Source organism: Columba livia, chromosome 10, assembly GCF_036013475.1.
Source record: "Columba livia isolate bColLiv1 breed racing homer chromosome 10, bColLiv1.pat.W.v2, whole genome shotgun sequence".
Taxonomy (NCBI): Eukaryota; Metazoa; Chordata; class Aves; order Columbiformes; family Columbidae; genus Columba; species Columba livia.
The window spans coordinates 3,023,954-3,037,714 of NC_088611.1; the positions used below are offsets into that span (position 1 = coordinate 3,023,954).

Below are 13,761 nucleotides of genomic sequence, written 5' to 3' on the forward strand. Positions count from 1 at the left end.
ACATGGTGTGATCACAATGTCACTGTGCCCAAGGAGCACAGGGAGATTATATTTTTAAATAACGGGTATCTATTAACTACGTTTTTTTTCCTCATCATTATAATTCGGCCATATCAAATGCAGCTTTTCCAGACCAATGAATGCCACGTGTGACACAGGAGCAGTGTTTCTGACAATTTTCACCTTCCATCACCTTCCATTGAGATGTTAATAGTGAAAAAGGGCATTTAAGAACAACAAAAAAATCCCATCTAGTGACCCCTAGCAGAAACATCTCACTATTTTTTTCCACTTGTTACATCCTTTCAGTCTGTGAGACGAAAACTTCAAGGAAAAATGTTCTCCCTGAGAGGAAATGTATTGTATTTCTTTTGCTAAAAGACGAAAATGCAATGAAATCCATAAGCAATTCAATAAAAACAGAAAGACAACCATAACTCCAACTGCACCCACGTAGTTCTGGATCTATCAGATTAACAATTGCAAATAGGAAGCTGAAAAATATTTTTTACAACTTTATTTTTTTCCTGTCAAAATATACTTAACTTTCTGCTTCTTTCAAGCACTTGCTAAAACAAATGGATAAAATACTAAAAATTGCCGAGTATCCCATTAGAGGCCCATCCCAGGGAGCTCTGGAACTTGAGCTGTGCAAACAGCACAGTGAAAACCGGTGTCCTCACACCTGCTCAAGTCTTGTTATTGCCAACATATTCCATGTAACAAACTGGTAACATCCTAAATAGACTGCACATAATGCCCTAAAATAGATTGTGCACAGGCTTGTTGTTTTCAAATAAAAATCTAGAAAGGAATTACTATTCATATCACTCAGCAATTGTAAGAGTTTCTAATATCCACTTACATTATGGTGTTCCCAGCCACAGATAAGACACATAAAATGGTTACTATGAAAAAGCCTCTATCACCACTGCAGTGCACCTTTATATGATACTTTTAACATCGTAAACACATTTAAGAAAATGTTTTGAGAAGCTGTGAAGTATTTCAGATATACAAACTTCTAACAAAGAGGAAAATAAGTCGTTACTACAAAGTAACGGATGGAGATTTGTTCATCAGAATAATAGTGTAATACAAGTGTAACACTAGTAGCTGTCAGGGTAGATATACTACACTACTACTATAAAAAGTATATTGATCAGAAAGATAATATATTAAGGTAATATTAAAGATATGGGGTTTAGAAAGCCTTACATTGATCCTATAACACTTCTTCTCTTCACCAGTTTCTCCCTATACGTAGCTACACTGCGCTGATGGCTTTTTCAGGACATTTTTACCCATTTCCTTCATTATAGAGCTATTCAGCAATAAGAAAAAAGCTGTGGCTAACCAAGCCCCACCTCAGTCACAGAACTGATTTTTTGTTGCCTGAAAAATGACATTACTTTAAGTTTTCTGATGAAAAGCCAGCACTTGGTAAGGGTGCAGTCCCGCTCCTACTGGATTTAACAGGAATTTGGAGTTTGCAGGACTGCTCACCAAAGAGCCAAGCTAAAGGTCCGGGCTGCTGAGGAGCACTCGGTAATTAAAACTCTTTTTCAAATGCTTCTTTTCTAATTAAACAGGAAATGTGCTTAATATCCATAATATGTTATTCTTTTCAGAGGTAAATTCTGAATAATTTCAGAGGTAAAACCATCTGAAATTCAACAAATCTCTATGTACAACACCCTTCCGTGATCCATACTACGCCAAGGACCAGCGCACCACAGCGGGTACCTGCAGGCCAGCTCCTCCCACGTTACTGCCCACGCTGCGTGTTCCTTCAACTTGCATTTCCTAAAGCATACTTTAATTTGGAGAATAATTCCATGATTTCGGAGCTGACGCATCAAAACCTCGATGTTCAGTCCAGCTGAGCACCCACGATACCTAAATCCCTATTTGCATGAACTGGGGCAATCTGTTCTTTGCCCAACTAGACTTGATGTCTCAATTAAACACTTTTTCAAACTGAAACTTTAGGGTTCTCTAATGAGCAAGTTTAAATACAGGACACCCAGGGACTGCACACCTAGAGGTGTCTCATAGTGATGCTCAGTCCTGCAGCAAAGAACTCATCCAAAGAGAAATGTCTGCTCTACTTCCAAGCCAGCTTTGCAGAGTGAGATGTTCCACGGCATCCACAGCAAACCTGTTTTCTACCCAGCAGCGGTCCAGAAGAAGACAGACGACTCAGAACTGGGGAAGTTGATGCACTTTTTGCCAGTATATCTAAAAACGAACCCATCCTACTGAATAGCAGTCGAGTGTTGTGCCAAATGCTCTTCCTGGGAGGTCGGCGTTAAAACAGCACTGTGGAAAAGTTATGGGTGAACCTCAATTTCCATGCAGACTTCTTTCTTTGAGTAAGAACTCAGTTCTTTCAATTTACACAAAACACAAGTTTTCAACTCTCTAGCACATTTTCCCTGCAAGATAAAACTGCGGATGAAACTTTGTATTTGGAAATCTGCTAGGCAAATGGAGGCTATGCTTTTAACAAATACTTGCAAAGCGTTCTTGCAGCTGCAATTGATACTGCGACGGCCCAAGAGACTCTCTGAGGTCAACTCAGAGTTCTAATGGCATTCTAAAACTCTGACATATTTTCCATTCTGAATCTCAGGCTCTTTTCTCAGGGCACAAAGGGATGTGAAATGGGAAGACAAGAAGCTTTTTTAGCCATGCCAAAGGACTCTGAACACAATGCTGACGGGCAACATGCAAAACTGATGTGCTTGACCATCAGACTCCTGATGCTCTGAGGATGGTCCTAATCATTGTGGGACCACACCATAGTATAATGCAACAAACCCGGGACAAGTGTGCCATGTCCCTCTGCCTCTATGCAGCCCTGGACATTTAGAAAGAATTTTTAAAAAAGAATAAATAAATACATACATTATATATATATATCTATATATATATATATATAAAATGGATTCAAAATGAAAAAAGCTTCTTAAGCTTTCAACTTACAGAATAAAAATGCCATGTTACTGAAAGGAAGGTTTAAATGACAGCAATTTCAACCCAAAGACAAGGATTTTAACAGTTTTATCTTAAGTTCCAGTCTTCTTCTTCTTCCATACTGGCAACTCTTTCTTTTTTAAGTAGGTGTTTTAGTTTGTTTGCGTTGTTTTCCTTCTAAAGCAAACAATACCCACTAAAGTGTCCGTGCAGACACTTTATCCAGAATAATCAGCGTGCTTTGTAGGCTCTATAAAATCAACCTGGTTTCCTTGTTTTTTGCTGGAATAGAGCACAAGGGAAAGCATTCAGGTACAGGTATCAGTGCGGCTTATTCACAACAGCTGCTCTGGTCAGTCTCCCAGCATAACTGAGATTGTGATGCAGACCAATTCTTCAGGAAAACTTGAAATAAATAATCTTAAATATTCAGTTGTTGGAAAAACATACATACCTCGCTCCTATCTGAACTTGGCACGCTAGAGGACATCATTCTGTGCACGGTACAATTAACCTCAGTAACTCCCCCGCTGTGATAACACCGAGGCAAGCAGCACCGTGTTTTTAGGATTACCCTCATCTTAAATTTTTACCCAAATTTCCAAACTTGGCCACAGCTAGTGACAAGCCCATGTAGAAGAGAGGAACCACACACTGCTAGACCTATTTTTTAAAAGGACAATGCTGAACACACTGGTAGGAGAAAAAAATCTCCCCACGCAATGGGGTTTTTAGACAAGCGCTTTTCTTAACATGTCCAGAGTTCATTCTGCGCATCGAGGCACCTTGATTAACACCCATCACAATTTTATGCTGCTATGGTAACTACTTTCATATAACTAAACCTTTTGTAATTTTACCGAGTTATTTACTTCAGCTACGCCTGGGGCAATACGTTTCAAAGTTTAAATATACATGGGGTAGAAAAATAAATATAAAAATACTTGTTACTTTATTTAGCAAGTGATTGTATGATCCCGCCCTACAACACCAGGTGCGTGTTTTGAGAACAGGTAACAAAATATCCACTGCAGAGAAAATAAATAATTCACCTCCCTTCACCTACATCTGTAACAAATAACCCAGTGCAGATTTCTACTTGAATACATTTGTACCAAAGGACTTGCCTTGCCTTGAATATTAGGTTCTGTAATGCTCCTATCATAGATGAGCTATGAGAGAACTGTTGTTAAATACATCTTCTTCCACTCCTGGGTAGTTACATCCACAACCTGCCAGCAAACCTGCCCTTGCCTCTCTTAGACGGGTGTCCCTGACACGGGCAGCTCCAAACCACCCGCAGCATCACCCCGAGCGGAGGAGAAGCCAGAGTTTTTAGAGAAAAGCAAAGGATTAGAAGCAGCTGAGTGTGGGACTTCATTAGAGCAAACATCCAGATGCGATGGCAAAGAATGTACAGGAGTCAAACAACCCCACCGTCTGCTTTAGTGCTATTTTCCTTTTGCTGATAACATCATCCCCACGGTCTCCAGACAGAGCTTGAAGCTGCTTGTCTCGAGCTGCTCAGGCATGGAAAGCATGGAAATGACTGAAACAACCTATCAAGAAGTCACAAACAGCACTCGCTGTGGCTCCATAGCTCAACACACTTCATAAACAGTGTCCAAGGGTCTCTGACGATGAGTACTACATGGAGTCATAACAAAGGGGCTCGGAAAGCTGTCAGAATGAAAGGAACAGAGCAAACCATGACAGGTTCTTTACTCTTCCCACAGCACCACATGGGCAAGACTACCAAAGGCTACTGACCTACAAAATCAACGCGGATGCCAGATCTTTGCCTCTCAGAAGAAACCTGTTGGGGACACATATCAATTCCATCATATGGTCTAATGCAGCAACTTCACCACATGCAGACCAGACTAGAGTGATAACGGGTGCCCAGGCAAGCGCAGCGAAGTGCCACCTTCCCCGCCACGCAGGAGCTCCGACCCAGCCAGGATGGACCACCCGGACGTTTCTCAGTAGTAAGTCCTGGTTTCTACAGAAAGATCCAACACAAGAGAAATCCTCCCTGAAAAAGATGATAAAAACCATCGGTGATATCTAAAAGCCCAAACCCATCCCTCTGGCACTTGTACGGGGCTGCAACACAGAGTAGTGATTTCCAAACTGCAGTTGTTGGCGCCTCAGCAAACTGCCAAGTACCTGGCGGTGGTCTGGAAAGCAAGTGTCCGACCTGGGTGATGGCCCCACCTCCCCGCTTCCAACCTCTAAACCGCATTAAGTAACTGTAACATACATTTGATATTTTTATAATATAGATTTACCATCGGAACCGCTGAATTTGACACAGAGATTTTACCCAACCTCAGATGCGAGCAAAACTCTGACTGTTATGTGAATAAAACCATGAAAAACACTTCTTCAAATATTTGGAAACTACCATCAGAAAGAAGGCATGAAAACACCTGATCTGCTTCTACAAAACCAAACCAGAAATTACTTTTTAATTAGTTTTCTGTATATCATGTTAAAAGAGACATAAGGACGATTAAACAATTAAAAAACTGGGCAAACCTCCTAACAGTATGTAGTTTTGCACACTCGCTTATTTTTGATTGCAGCACAGTTTCTATATAAACATCAACACTATGAGTGCTTTGGGTGCTTAGGGGAAAGACAGGACAATTTCATATAACTAAATCCTGATTTTTAGTTTTCCTTGTTGAATATTTATTTGTTCATGTAATGCCACAAAAAGAAAACAGGGACACGTATAAGCTGTTTTCTAGTAAATCACTCAATGAACCTCTCCAGTAGAATTATCTTAGGTTTTGATATGGTGAGGAGTCTCCTCCTTCTCAGTCTTCTTTACTTTAAAATCCATCTCCGGATGCTACTGTGAGCTAAGCAAAAACCCCTGTGACACAGCTACAATTCAATTCTACCTCTTTTTACCACAAAATTAAATACCTTTGTGCATGCATGAGATATTGCCCCTGAGCTGCCCACAAAACGATGGTTTTCTTGATCAGTTACAACTAATCTCTTTTCATCTATTTTAATCAAAATTCACCACCGTATGCAGGCAGCTTAACTCCTTTTGCTGTTTATCTTTTCACCAATCCACTCTTATCTCCACTTGGCATTACAAACTTAATTTTTTAATGTCATTAAATTGAAGATTCTCTCCAGCGTCTAAATCACCCTCACTTTGTCATCTGTGCCTAAGTCTTAATCAGCACAGGCCAGTGCGCGTCCTTTAAGCCTCATGTCCGGAACCACACGTGCAAAGCACCCCACCACCAACACTGGCACCAAAGGTGTTTTCCTTCATGTTGACACACAGCTTTTTAAATCAATGGTGGAACAACATCCCTAATGCCACTGTGAAGTTTCTTTAACAGCTTTTTTGGGCACACAGGTAGTTTTGGGGAAGATCTGCTGTTGACCCAGGACCTCCCGGACATCTGTAACCCCAACAGCACCACCTCTTGCCTTCAACTCAGCTATTTTGAGGCAATTATTGGAGCCAGTGAAAATGACACTGATACAGTTCAACCTTATGGACTACCTGTCACAAAAAGCACTCATCCAGGTGATTTACCGGATTTTAATTTCACTTTTTACACTTTCAGCACGCACGGACAATTGCTGCAAAGCCAGCAAGCTCCGTCACCCTCCCCAGTAACACCCGCTGCAAGGACAGCTGCCCGCACCGCTGCCCTGCGCTTCCCGCTCCCGGTGACCCTCCGGAACCGCCCGCCCGAGGGTCCCGGCCGGGGCAGCCGAGTCTGAGCTTCGCTCTCGGCTCTCGGCCCTCGGCCCGGCCCCCGCGGCCCCGGCAGCGCCCGCTCGGGACGCGGCACCTTCCCCGCGCCCCCGCCGCTGGAGCCCGGGCCCGCGGGACGGTGCCGAACCGACCTCCCGCTAGTTCTGCGAATCGTTCCGGGCTTTCAGCCGCCAGCTGCCCCCTTTCTCATATTGTAACACACGCTCCCAAAGTTGCGCCCGACCGCCTTAACTCCAGCGCGGCCGCCCGCCCATTGTCTGCCGCCCCGGCGCTCCGGCAGGAGGATTTGGGGAGAAACGAGCCGAAAAGAGGAGTTCTCTGGCCCGGGCCGCCCTGCTCGGGCTTCCCCTCCCCCGCCGCCGCTTCCCCCCGCCCGGCGGCCGCCACTACGACAGGCCCCGGCCCGAGAGCTTCGGCGGCGGCAACAGGGCCGGCCCGGGGGCGTCGGTGGCGGTCGGGGGCAGCCGCTCCCTGCCCGGGCGGCGCCCGGCGCCCACCGTGAGGCGCGGCGGAGGTCCCGCGGGGCCTGTCCGGGCTCAGGGGCGGGCTCTGGGCGAGCGGGGGCTTCCCCGCCCGGCCCTCCCGCCTCAGGGCAGGCGCTCCGCCGCCCCGCCCGGCTCCCGGCGCGGAGGGGCTTCCCCTCGCCCGCCGCCCCCTCCGCCAGGGCGGGCGCGGAGCTGGGCCCCGCCGCTCTCCCCGCAGCCCTCGGCCCGCCCCGCCAAGGGTTAAGCCGCAAGGCTGGCGCGGCGATGGCAGCCCTGTCAGCCGGGAAACACCCCGGCTGCCCCCCCCCGCTCCTCCCCGCTCCCGCCGCCCCGGGGAGCCGCGGAGCACTGGGGAGGGGGGTGCCCGGAATCCCCCCGGCCAGGAGGCCGGCCCGGCCCGCCGCGCCAGGCGTCGGAGCCCGCTGACAGAGCCCCGTCTTCCGGCGCCGCGGCCCCGCGCCCTCCCTGCCCGCCCCGGCCCCCGGGCGTGCCGCGGCCGGGCCCGCCGCCGCCGCGGGCCGCGTCTCCGTGCGGGAAGCGGCGCGGAGGCGAGGGGCGGGCGGCGCGGGACACACAACAGCCCGGCCGTGGGCGCCCGCGCTGCCATCGCTCCGCCGGGCGGCGGGAACCATCCCCTCCCGAGGAAAGCACAATGGCCCCCCCCACCCCGGTGACACCGGAGCCCCGGGGATGGGGGGGGGGGGGGGAGCTTTGTGCGGGGAATCCAGCAAAATTTACAAAACAAAACACACACACACAAAAATACAACGGGGAGAGAGCGAGCGAAGAGACGGGGGCAGAGTGGCTCCTCCTCCTCCTCTTCTCCAAAAAGGCCTGTTGGAAAACTGCACACGGCGGCGGCTCCGGCAGCGCCGCTGCCCGCGCTGCCCCCGGAGAAACGGCGGCGAAAGGCGGCGGGACCGCGGCGAAAGGGGGGGAAAGGCCCGAGCTCTTTGTGTTACCTGCCGTGAAACCAGTCCTTGCAGGCATCGCACTCGATCATGAAGCGGGTTACGTCGTAGGGCAGCCTACAGATGCAATAGACGGGCACCGTCGCCATGTTAGCTCCCTCACAGCACGGCTGGGCGCCCGGAGCAGCGGGGCTGGCGGCGGCTCCTGCCGCGGGGTCGCTCCGGCGGCGGCTCCTGCCGAAACGCGGCGAAGTGGCGATGTCGAGGAGACGGGGTGGGGGAGAAGGGAGAAAAGAAAGGGGGGTGGGGGGTAACGGGGGAAAGAAAAAAAAAAAAGGGGGGGGGGAAATCAGATAATGCAATTACGGCTCCTCAAGGGCGGGCGAGCAATGTCAGAAAAATAATAAAGGGCTTCCCAAAGTTTGGCTGCATGGTTCCTCCGGCTCTGCGAGCGCCGACCGGACTGGGGCTTTTTGTTGTTGTTGTTGTTAAATGATTATTATTCAAAATGTTTGGCGAAATGCATTCTATTGCGTGCCCCCTGGTGACAGTACAGTACCGAGGCTTTTCATAAACACTCCGAAATGTAGCCCTTTCCTTGTAATGTCCTTACGTCAGCTTGCAACATTGCAATATTTCCTCTGCCGGGGCTGGGGCCGGGCGGGCGGCGGAGCGGCCGGGTGAGCGCTGCCGGCGGCGGCCGCGGGGGGATTTTTCCGCGGAGTGGATGCGGGCTTTTTTTACTATTTTTTACCATTTGCCTGCCGGGGGGGAGTTTTTTAAAGCAAGCGGTCCGGGCGCTGCTCTGCCACCCTCCGCAGGGGGTCTAGGTGGGAGAGCGGGGCTCGCAGCCCCCCCCCGCAAATCCAGCGCGGGGTGATGCTCAGTGTGGGTCTGCGGGAGCGAAGCACAAAAGCTCTGTCTGAAGGAGAAGGCAGCACAGAGCGGACACGGTCCAAAGTAGCTGGGAGTCCGGTGCTGCCCTACAGCAGAAATAACGCCCCGATGGTCTGGTGTCCGGGCGGCAATGGCAGGTAAGGGCTTATAAACACGCACAGGTGATGATTTATATTAAAAAAGGAAAAAAAATTACGACCTTTTTAGTCGGTAGATTTCTATTACTGCTTTTAATGTTACCCACTTCTGCCCGGGGCAGCCCTTTCACTGTTGCAAGTGGGGCTGCTACACCAAAGAGATGAAAACAAATACCTTGTGCCTGTGAAGCACCAAATCAAGGCAAGAGGGAGCTGGGGCTGTGCTGGGGCTGTGCTTGGCCACATACCGTCCGTGTACCCCCAGGCTGCACATACCCCCCGACACCGGCGTCCTCTCAGACAGACATGGGTCAACGGCAGCGGCGCAGGCACAAGAGGAACCCGTGAGTTTGAACCGAGGTTGTGGATGCAGAACCTCTCTCCCCCTCAACGCCAAGACTCTGAAGGTGGTTAAAATGACTGTACTGTGGGGCATTTGAGGGGGTGATTCTGTGTCCCAAGAGTTCAACAGCCACTGACACACTTCCCTGAGAAGCACAAGAGCTGCCTGTGAAGTACTCACAAAGTATCCAACTGAGATGTGATCTTAATTCCAGTCAGGATGGATTCAGCATCCTGTATCCATCTCACTTGAGAAAAGTGGTGGTGGGGACACACACGACTCTCTTCTATTTATCTTAAAGCCAAAAGAGAAAACGGACATTTCTCTGCCTTTTTTTCCATCAATCTGCAAAAATCCTCAGAAATCACCTGTGGAGGACAAGGGAAATTCAAAGAGCCAAAATAACTTGAATTCTGTTTTTCTGCAGAGAGAAGGCCGTTGTTGGTACAGGCAGAAGCTGTTTTGGACACCTGAAGAGGAACTGCCAAAATTGTTTGCCTTGCCCACTGGAGTTACATGCCACAGAAATGACTTGCAGCTGGTGTTCGTGCTTTGAAGCCGTGTCAGAAGTGGCACGTTCTGCTCCTCCGTGGAAGTTTATGAGAGCGGGCTGAGATTTCTGACATAGCTCAAGGTGTGGTAATGCTTGGGGAAGATTACAGACCTGCATTTTAAATCCTGACTCAGGTGTTTTCAATGACATGTTTTGAATGTCTCAAGACACACAAAGGGGCCTGTTCATTGCACTGAGTGGCATAAGTATCTGCCCTCGAAAAATCCGGCCTCTTTTAAGTTTAAATAGATCTATCATGTTTTTAATTGCTCAGAAAGTAGAAGAGCAAGTCTAGGGAGTAAAGCAGGATGAGGAGGAAAGGCTTGGGAACCATCGCGAGAGCTGCACGCACCTTTACAGAGCCTGTTTGCTGTTCGCCAATGCCAAGTGCATCTACCAGCACCTCTCAGCACAGGGTGTAAATGGAGCTTTCAGCAATTTTGGTGCCCTTTGGTACAGGATAGTCACACAGAAATTGGGCTTCGTGCCTCTGCACACCCGAAAGGGGTGCAACCGCAACCTGGAGTGCTGCTTTCCTTTCATAAAACCCGTATTCTAAAGTTAAAGAGCGTGGAAGCACTTGCAAACGCAGCATCTCATCCACACCACATTCTGCGCTCATCTCCCTCTCCCAGTTGTTTTATGGGCTTTGCTCACACCAAACCCTGTAAGATCTGTGAAAAATTACATCCTCGTTGCCTTTCCTCAAGTCCCATAAGCATCTCCATGAAAAGAGCCCCTTCCCAAAGTACTGCTTGAAATTCTCATGTCAGCGTCTCCCCTGCAGCCAGCGGTGAGCTGAACCCTTGGAATACCGTGGAGATTTTGGTGGCCACAGCTGGGATGCGCAGGGGTGCAGCCAGACACTCCTCTCGAGTGGTGCTGGAGCAGCTGAAAGCTCGTCAGCTGCCCTGCGCTGCTCCCGGAGTGACGGTGACATCCAGCAGCAGAGCTGTGTTCCCAGCATCGGGGTTTTTAGTCCTTTCCTCTGCAAAGTCCGTTGGATTATCTCAAGTTGTGCTGGAGGCTGCTAGAGCCGACATTGCCGATATTGCACGGGAACAAATTATGGGAGACTCGGTGGCTCTGTTCTGGCAACTCGGACATCTTACTCATCATTTTGCCAGGGATTACTAGATAAATAAACTAATTGGTGAGGTTGTCTCATTGTCTTGACTTTTCCATGGGTGTTTTGATCTGGAAGCAACACAAGGAGGGTGCTTGGCTGCTCTTGGGCAGGGATGAGTGAGTGGTGGAGCGATGCTGAGATGCCTCAATAGGACATAATTTCATCATCAAGTCAACTTTACTGAAATTTTGAAGCAAGTTTTTAATATGTACTTTTAAAGCAAGTGGAAAAAAAAACCACAGCAGCATAGGCGCAAACAGATGCCCAGAAAACATCCGCATGGTGGTTTCAGGCCTTGTGGGCAGTAAAGCAGTTGGACACTTGGAATCCAGGGACTATATAGCATGAAGAGATTTGCTGCTGGCTGCAAGCTCATGGGAGAGAGTGGGATTTTTCAGGAGTATTTAAATGCCCCAGGAGGAGACATCTGTCCAACAGTGACATCCTGGAGTGGGCGCCTGGAGAGTCTGCGCCTTCCCTTTGGGCAGGGCCGGCTCACGCCACCAAGCTCCCCTGGTCCCACCTCTGCTGTGGGGCTCAGAACAGGCTCAGGCTCCATCACCAGCACAGGGGGAAGGATTACTGGCAGTTTTTGAGCTTCCCCGCTTTTCTTGCCATTTTGTAGTGTTTGTCCTGTATATTTCCTCTGCAGTGGTGTGTACAAAGTCCTATTTGATGATGCCCTGTCGCTTTAGGCACATTGTCCCTGTAGTTATTTCCATGCCAGTGTACAGAAGCAAACCAAGTTATCTTTTTTCCCCTTGACCATATCTACTCTCTAAGTAAGTGTTTGCAAAGAAGTTATCTACAAAACCAACCTTGAAACAACAGGGATGGCTGAGCTGCAGCAAGAGAGGAGGCAGCAGACGACAGCGCACGTCCCTTCCAGTTTCCCCTGCAACGCCACATTTCCCTATTGCAGTACCTGTCCCATTTGGGGCCTGTTTTTGTTGGCACAAACAAAACACACAGACAAACCAGCACCCGTCAGCCCATGGCTATCCTAAGGGAACTCCACAGTAAATGCACAAAAGTGGTAGTTCAAACGCTGTAACAAAATGCCCAAATAAACCCAAACCCAGAGGAATAGTGAGATGTGCCGTTTGAAGCAGCGCATTGAAGGATGTAAACACCATTTTTAATTTAAAAAGGTTAAAGTCACAAAAGGTGACTGGTTTAAAAGGGCCTTTCATGTAGCAAATTAGTTTAAAGAATTAGTTAAAGAACTAATTTTATAGTCACAACTCTTATGCATTTTGCGTTTATCAGTCCATATATATACCTTCTCACTTAAACACTTCTGCCCAGCCTTATATTTTGGCACGCAGTCTAATGCCATGCACCACATCAACATGAAGAAGTTAATTCATTGTGTATCAGTGTCATACTGACATTAAAATTTTGCATTTATTGTGAGTCACCAAAATCTGCACAGGATACACAGACAAAACCTGAGCTTTGACCATCCTATCAAGTCTCAATAAAAAATTATCAGTTTTGCTTACAAGATTTTAAATTTTCAGGTTGTTCTGGTTTTCTTTTAAGGCAAAACAATGGTAATAACTCAGAAAACTCACCATAGAGCCCTGTACCTCCATGCTGTGGCCTCAGGGACACATGTGGAGCAGAGGTGCAGGAAAAGACAGGAGCTGCCCTCGGGACACAGCCGCCGTACAAACCAACATCAACAACTCCAGTTCTACTCGGTGGCTGTTGGAGAGGAGAACAGTTAGAGGCAAGCAGGCCTAGCGGACTCATAGTTTATTTATGCTGTGTCTTTGTCATTGTTTCTATATTTATTTGGGGAACAGAGGACCAAGAACAATCTGTCTGTGCTCCTCTGTGAGACGGCAGTAGAAAAAGCACTTCCCGGTGGTGAAAATGTCTAATTCGCTATTTGTTGCAGAGCTGTGTGGAGGACCAGGCAGTGTCCCAGTGTCCCCAGACAGTGTCCCAGCGTCCCCAGGCCATGGGTCGGGTGCTTTCTAGGGGAGCCCGGGCTAAGCGGGTCCAGCCTGTTCTGCCACCAGCACTGCCACACACCAGGGCTGGCCACCATATTGCCAAGACTTGGCAAATAAGCCTCCTACGATTTAAAGAAAATTGGCTACAGGAATATTTTTGAAGTGGTTTTTGCCCGTATTTTACAGCAGGGTGTGAAGCAGTGAACTACATTTTACCCAGCTCAGCGACAGAAGCAAATGCTTGTTTCAGCAGCAGAAGTATTTCCATTAAACGTGGTCCTGAAGTTCAAAGGCCACGTGGCAGGAGGTGTTATGGCTTCTCATGGTGGGGAGCTGCCCGCTAGCCCCAGGGTGTCCCATGGCTTGGCTGGGACTGATCCCAATTCACATGGTGGCCTATGGGTGGGGAACACTGAGCAGTTTGATGAGACTTCTGTTATTTTTGGGGTCATCCCTGTGGGATCATCACCGTGCCAGTTATTGCCACTGTCAGGCCCTGTCAAGCTCTGCTGGGCTTTGTTGGGCTTTGTCGAGCTCTGCCAGGTTTTGCTGGGCCCTGTTGGGCTATGTCAAGCCCTCTTGGGCTCTGTCAGGCTTTTTTGGGCC

At 48.5% G+C, this 13,761-nt stretch overlaps 1 protein-coding gene and 1 long non-coding RNA gene across 4 annotated transcripts in view; one reads left to right on the forward strand and one right to left on the reverse strand.

The window, feature by feature from the left end:
- PHF2 (PHD finger protein 2) overlaps positions 1–8,427 on the reverse strand; it is an 85,530-nt gene extending 77,103 nt beyond the window's left edge. For 2 of the 3 annotated variants that reach the window (XM_065074928.1, XM_065074929.1), the window contains exon 1: positions 8,184–8,427. In XM_065074928.1, coding sequence (XP_064931000.1) covers positions 8,184–8,281 — 98 coding nt within the window. In that variant the 5' untranslated portion in view covers positions 8,282–8,427. The remainder of the gene's footprint in view (positions 1–8,183) is intronic. The other variant, XM_065074930.1, reaches the window with a different exon arrangement.
- Positions 8,428–8,779: 352 nt separating this feature from the next.
- On the forward strand, positions 8,780–12,707 carry LOC110355724 (uncharacterized). Its single transcript, XR_002408586.2, has 2 exons — positions 8,780–9,166; positions 9,937–12,707. It is a non-coding gene; the product is annotated as an uncharacterized LOC110355724 (long non-coding RNA).
- The last annotated feature ends 1,054 nt before the right edge of the window (positions 12,708–13,761 follow it).